Genomic DNA, 7,042 nt, shown 5'->3' on the forward strand with positions numbered 1-7,042 from the left:
TGCTGATGGTCAGGGGTATAACAATTGAAAAGAATAAGCTCCCTGCTTTGAGTGAAGTACTCCCCACTTGCTTCTGATTAAGAAAACAAATTTTTGTGCTATAGCCTCAGAGCGTTTGAAAATTGCCCCGGATCCCTACATTACCTGTAATGAAAACTCTGATAAGTCAATTTGTCTGAAAATGAACATAATCAAAATGTAAATGTGTAAAATGCTCCAAAACATACTTTCATCAGCTCAGCGTACTGTAGGGGCAATGCATTAAATTAACCTCTCTCTCGCTACACTGCACGCAGCTGCTTAATTTCTATGCTTTTGGTTTAACTTTGACATGCAACAAAGGCATGCTTTTCTCTTACGCTCAAGTACTCTTTCAACTCCATCAAAAAGTTGGACTGTTCAGTGGCGACTACTGCAAGAGCAGATTGAGATCTGAAGCACATGGGGTGCTTTTCCCTCCTGCACATGGCTGAGGGCTTTCCGTTCCGCTTCTGCTTTATTTGAAGGACATACCCTAATTTAAAAAAAGAGTAAAATATAACAACTCTGTTCCTCCTGCTGCTTTTCTCCTTCCATTAACAATAACAGCAATCCAGAAGGTACAAAAAGATCTTCCTGACTTTCCAGAGCACATGAGACAAGATTTGTTCTCCAACTAAGCATCACGTATTGACACAATAAACCTTAGGTTTTTTAATGCATTAAGATTCCACCTATATAGTGTTATGTTTTGGGTGGAGGAAAGGCTTTGTCTTTTCATTTATGATCACCGTTTATCACACTGTATGCTGGTTTGGAAAAACGGCGTGCAATTTTAATGCGTGACACAGGTTGAAGCAGTAGTTGGAATGGGGAAAAAAAAAAAGGGAACCTCAGCTGTTCAGTTTTTTCGTGCGCATTAACGCAGATTCTTTTCTTCTCAATACTTTACAAGAACTTCAAATGGTACAACCCACACGGAGAACAAAGCAGCCAAACTTGCAAGAGGCTCTCATGAAACAATGTCTTGTACTGTGTCGCCCCTGCAGGTAAGGTTATTTCACCAAAAGCTACTTCCAGAAACAACTCCGGAGAGGTCATTAAAATGCCCAAATTCAAAAACGTATACTTCCAGCAATGTACGAGACCAGACTAAACTTCTCTCCAGATCAGAGAATGTCAAGAATGCATCTTTTATGCAGAAGAAATTATACTTTGGCAATCATATAGTGGTTATGTTTTGTAAATTTGCTAGTCTTTTCCTGACTATCAGTGAAAACCAACAAATATTCGTTTAAAGGCTAAATCAGAGTCATGCTTTCTCTACATTGGGACTATAAATTCATTTTCTCTGCGTTACAAAACAAAAACGACTGATTTGCATCTACTCTCAGCACTTGGGACTGCTTTATCAATGCCATTTTAGGTTTGCTAAAAGCAATTTCTTGAGCAATTTAAAGATGAAAAACTCTTACTTTGTCACTGTGATGCTACTGTAACTGGATTGCTGAAATCGGGGCTTTTAAAAGTAAACGTGGTTTCAACTGCATTTTGTTTTAAGAAACAAAATCTGTGATAGGAAAGAAATAGGAGCGTCTTTACCTCCATTCCAGCAGTAACCACAGTGAGCAGTAAATCAGCAAAATACACTGTTTTGACCTGCAAATGAATAGACTTGCAAGATCTCTTAAACAAATGCCTGGCAAAGAAATAAACCTGTTAAAAGAATATATATTTACAGTACACACATGCTGGGGGAAAGAAATGCTACCCTGTAATGGCGTGCAGCAAACGTGCCCTGCTGGTGGTTTTACGCTCACAGAAGAAAGGTTTTAGAGGTTAAGTTCAGGTCACACAACAAATGAAATTGTAACAACCCAACTGACATTGTATAATGTCTTCTTCCACTCAATCAATAGGGCACTGTTAGTCCTATTACCATAGAGATGGCTTGCTCCTTTCTGAAGGGTGTCTATTGTTTGACAAGAGAGATTTGCCACTTGAACCGAGTTGTTCCCAAAGGATACATACTTCATCAATTATTTGTATTCTTAACATCTATATATTTTCATATTAACATCTATAGCATACGTACAGCAGCACAGAGCAGTTGGCTATTTTTGTCTTGATGCTGAAGGCCTTGTAAAGGTCACTTAAATGATAACTGATGCACAAAAAAAAATAAGCATTTTATGCTCTTTTTTTTTTTTTTTAATTGCTCAGGGATGTCTATAATTATTGTTTAAAAGAATGCAACTGCCCATAATACCTGGAAATCTTTCACGTGGATAACATCAATACTAAGCATTTCAGAAAATGTTCGAAGTGTGTAGATCAGGCACAGAAAGTAACATTTATTAAATGACCGTCTATAAACACTAAAACTAGATTTGACAAGAAAAAGACAAGACAGTATGATTTTGAACGATATTTGATACCCAAAGCCTTAAGATGCAGTTTATCAATTGACATTATTCAGATCCCATGATGTTCATCATAAAATATTTTTATATATATATCTATATATCTATATATTTTGTATTAAGAGTTCAGAAAATTGAGTTCATACACATACAAGATTCTGAGTGGTTACCGATTTAGACATTTCAAATTTTTCTGTTGTTTTAAATATGATTCCAGGTCTATCAAATTTAAATACAAAATTCCCTGTTTTGCTAAAAGTAAAAAACAAAACACAACAAAAAAAACCCATATGAACTAACGCATCAGTTTTGTAGTCTTTAATAAAATTACATAGTTTCCGGATGTGAAAAAAGACTGTTTACCTTCAGTTTATAACTTGAACAAACCAACTTATTATTTACTTCAATTTAACGTTAGAATAGGCCCTTTGTGATAGTGGAAGGAGGAAGAACATTTATAATAAAAATTAACCAGAAATGTTTAGGACAGGAAAAAGTACCCTCTCTCTGTCTCTCTCTCTCTTTTTTTCAGTAATTAAACCAACTATTATTATTCACTGTGCCCTGTCATCGTGTGCTTGGTGCTGTACATAGTAAGTGGTAATTCCTACACTCAAAGCACGTTAAAACTGTGGGACTTTTAATTGAAGACATTAGCGCAACTATGTTTAGGATTAAATGAAAAATGATGAAAGCAATTTTTATTAAAAAATTATTATTCAAAAATGTCTAGGAAATATTCGGTATTAATACTGCAAAACACGGGCATTTTAGTGTATAGTAAAAATACTGTCTAAAAACAAATTCGATGTTTAATTTTAAGTTATGTTCATTTTATCAAAATATCAATGTCTTTTTGGACAGAGACTTTGTATAATGAGAGGGGACTGATGTAATGCAATGCTGCGAGTTCTCATCTTCTACTGAAGACTGTGGGAGTTGAAGGTGCTTAGCTCCACAGGATCTGGCCCTCTTAATTTTCTCATTTATTTAATGTTATTTTGTCTGCCAAAGAGATTTCTCCACCGAGGTGAGAGAGCTACATTTGGTAAGAGAAACTGCTTTTGCCCACCTAACCTTGGTTGTTATAATGCCCGACGTTATGTGCTTGCACTCAGAAAACATACAAAAAATTCCTACATGCTTTCAGATTTTGGTAATAATTTCAACAATGAAAATACACTCTATTTCTACGAGAGACGAAAATCAGAAACTGTTTGGACTGGCTGCCATAATCCTCTCAAATATGGGTCAAGCTCAGGTTAAGAGTAGAGGAAACTTCCACACCGAAGACAACTGGGGTTAACATAAAATATCCCAAATCCCAAGCAATTCCAATTGTTTCCTTTTTACAGGGTTAGAGGTCTAGACCAAGTGGATGGGATATGGTGGCTCGCCTGATTTCTCCAGTTGCGGGGGGAAAAAAAAAAAAATCAGTAAAACCACCAAAATAAACGGAGCAGCCAATATTGATCCTTGCTGTTTGAGATTATCCTTCCGGGAACTATTCTCTGCGAGAGCATCTCTCCACTCGCACTGAAACTAGAATATAGCACAGGCAGGAGGACAGAACAGGTACCTCCTCCCGACCGGCAGCTGCCCCTCTGCTTGCACACTAGCAATTCAATTAAGTTTACAGTTTACCGATAGGTGAAGCTCATCTCGTTAATTTAAACAAACGGACCATCTGCATCTTTACATAACGACAAACTTCATTAGTTCTGGTTAGTTAAACTGATGAGTGATTTGTGATAATGAGACCGAACAACTTGTCACTCCTTTGTAAGATGAGAGGGTGGGGTGTTTTTCTTTTAAATGTAAAAAAAAAAAAAAAAAAATCTTTTGTGAAGGAAACAAGGTCAGATTTAGATTCAGCTCCTGTTCGTTTAAACCAAATGAACTGATTACAGTTCACGGAAAATACAGGGGAGAAAATGAGAGCTAAAAGGCCGGGCAGGGGGGGGGAGATGATGAGCGTTACTTTACCTGAAAACTGTATAAAAAAGCAACGAGGCTGCAGCTGCTCCCAGTAAGGCACAGAGGAGATTTACTCGGTACGCGATGGAGCCAAAAGGGAATAGACCAATTACCAGTTTGGCCAGCAGAGTGAACAAAGGGTAACCGGGAGGATGGGCAACCTACGGACAAATCAGGAAAACGGATCACAAAGTTTCCATGCAGCTGAAATAAAAGGACGATGGCAACCCGAGACACCCCCCGCCCCCACCCGCCCCGATCACCCTGGCACTTGACACGAGGGTCTAGCCCCCAAATCCAGGGGGCTATGCACAGCAGCTTTTCTATATTACCTTTCTGTGCCAATTTTAACTTAGCAAATATTTTCCGTGGTGGCTTTGCCTACACACATCACCAATAATAATGAACCACCCAGAAGAGAGGTGACACATTTTATTCTCGTTTCTTAAACTGCGTGTTGTTTGGGTTCACAGTATATTAGGGTCATTCAAAAGGCTGTTTTTAAAAAGCAGATTCTGAACTATTTTATTGGTTAGCAGTTGAAAGACCACACTGCTATCGGATTACCACCACGCTGACAGTCCTAAGGTCTTGCCTAAAGGGATCATGCACCATAATAAAGTTTATTAAATAATAAAACTTATTAAAATTGTTAACCCGATTTATTTTATTCTCCCCAGCTTATACAAAATTTGGGTTGATAATAAGCCAGCTACTGTATATACAGTAAAGCCTTTGCTTTATAATTTAGTTTAATTGGATTTAAAACTTGAAGTAAATTGTCGCGTGCTGTACTTATAAGTTAGTAAAAACTGTGGTTTGAAAATAAATTAATCTACTTTACTCCATGCTTAATTAAACTTCCTTAATTCCTAAAACTGTTAATGAGAGCATTGATTAAACAATAAAACTAATACTTACTCCAAGCTCATATGCGGCTGTGATCAGCTCCCCTGTGAAAAAATAATGTAAAACCAATAATTACTATTAGGAAATGACACTCCTCCAAAGTTTTCAAAATCCAAATGCTTGCATTGGGGTTTTGCATTAATTTGACTGGATAAAACTGTAAATCTGTAGAGATTTAACAGCATGAAATTTTCTAAGAATATTTTCTCCCTCTGATGTCGTTGAACAAAATATCTTTTGTATGTTTTCACAAGACTTTTATGGACAGATAAGTGAAGGTATAGGTAGGCTATGTTCAAGAATAGCCCCCAAAAAATTCAAGTTAGAGGCATTATGTTAAAAAAAAGAACAAAAAAGAAAGAAAGAAAGAAATTAAACTTGAAAAGCTTCATTCAATAACTTTCAAGCAAAACATCATAAAGCGTGAGGATGGCTTACACTGCATTGTCTCTTAGCAACCTAGTTATTTCTTAGGGAAAAAAATACAGCTTTGTATTTTTAAATAGAGTCAAGAAAATCACTGTTCACGTATGCCTTTGCCAATGCGTTTAGGAGCATCTGTTCTATGAGGTCATATGCATAATGCTGCAAAGAGTGGACACAACTCAACTCCACTCCTTCATGGGTAAGAGAGTTCAGATTTTACATTTTGTCTATATATTTTATGCATTAAAAAGAGAGAAAAAACCTGATTTGAGATGATCTATGGCAGCACAATAGTGGTAATATTTAGCATTTTTATAGTGCTCTACTTCAAAGTGTTTCATAGTCCAATCGTGTGTGTGTTAAGCAGATGCAAGGCAGGCAAATTCATTTAAATACAAGGGCCACAACGCAAGAAGTCACAGAATTCAAAATGAAGGTTGACTTTCAAATCGCTAAACAGACGAACCAGAAAGCTGAGCCACTTTGGATAATTTGCTACCTGCTATTCTGAGTGAGGGGATTTCTATCCCCTCTCTCAACCAGGGAGATTCAGTCTCTCTAGTGGACTGACTGTTATTAGTCATTATTATTATTACTATTCTACATTTTTCAGGCGCTAGCATCTGTGACATCTCTGTCCCACAATTACATGATAGATGAAGCATGACCGGCGTCGTTGCTATATAAAGGGCGAGCTGTATATTACAAGGCGTCTCTTTATTCTGCAAGCGATTAGTTTATTATGCACTCACCCAGAGATAAGACTAGTATAAATCTTTAAAGAAAAAAAAAATCTTACAGTTCCAGTAAACAATCAAGAAAAGAGATGCAAGTCAAGCTACAATTCCTGTTAGTCTCTGCTGTAAAATTGGGGATATCATCTAAAGCATTTGAGAAGCCCACGGGACGGCCCCTGCTAGCATTAAAGCCTCTAAGATGCTGGTTTTGTTGTGCTGCCACTGTTTGCTATTTTTACGTCTCCTCTATTTTAGGAAAGTTTTAGCGTATTTTAAGATTTACAGAAAGAAGACAGGATTCCCAACTTGCTCGGCCTCAAGTCAAAGCAGCGCTGGCGTTTCAGAGGCTTTATGAAGCCCGGGAAGCAGGCAGGGCTTGATCCTGCCACGGAAGCCAGTGGCTTGGAGACACGGAGTATTTTTTGTTGCCCGGTAGGATGCATCCCTAGTTGTGACTCGCTAAGCCAGGCTTGTCAGCTCCCGGTGTCTTGCACTAAAAATCAGCGGTGGAAGGAAGTGGGTCTAGGGACTTGGGGTAATAACCTGGCCCAACTGACTGAAGGAAAACGGACATTTTTATATAGTCTTCAG

General features: G+C 37.7%; 1 protein-coding gene across 1 annotated transcript in view; it reads right to left on the minus strand.

Moving 5' to 3' along the window:
* TMEM260 (transmembrane protein 260) overlaps nucleotides 1-7,042 on the minus strand; it is a 189,868-nt gene that overhangs the window by 38,852 nt on the left and 143,974 nt on the right. The window contains exons 3-4 of the mRNA XM_025197941.1: nucleotides 5,301-5,332; nucleotides 4,389-4,540 (exon numbers count right to left, since the gene is read on the minus strand). Of these exons, the coding sequence (XP_025053726.1) occupies nucleotides 4,389-4,540; nucleotides 5,301-5,332 (184 nt within the window). The remainder of the gene's footprint in view (nucleotides 1-4,388; nucleotides 4,541-5,300; nucleotides 5,333-7,042) is intronic.

Source organism: Alligator sinensis, unplaced genomic scaffold (genome assembly GCF_000455745.1).
Source record: "Alligator sinensis unplaced genomic scaffold, ASM45574v1 scaffold13_1, whole genome shotgun sequence".
Taxonomy (NCBI): Eukaryota; Metazoa; Chordata; order Crocodylia; family Alligatoridae; genus Alligator; species Alligator sinensis.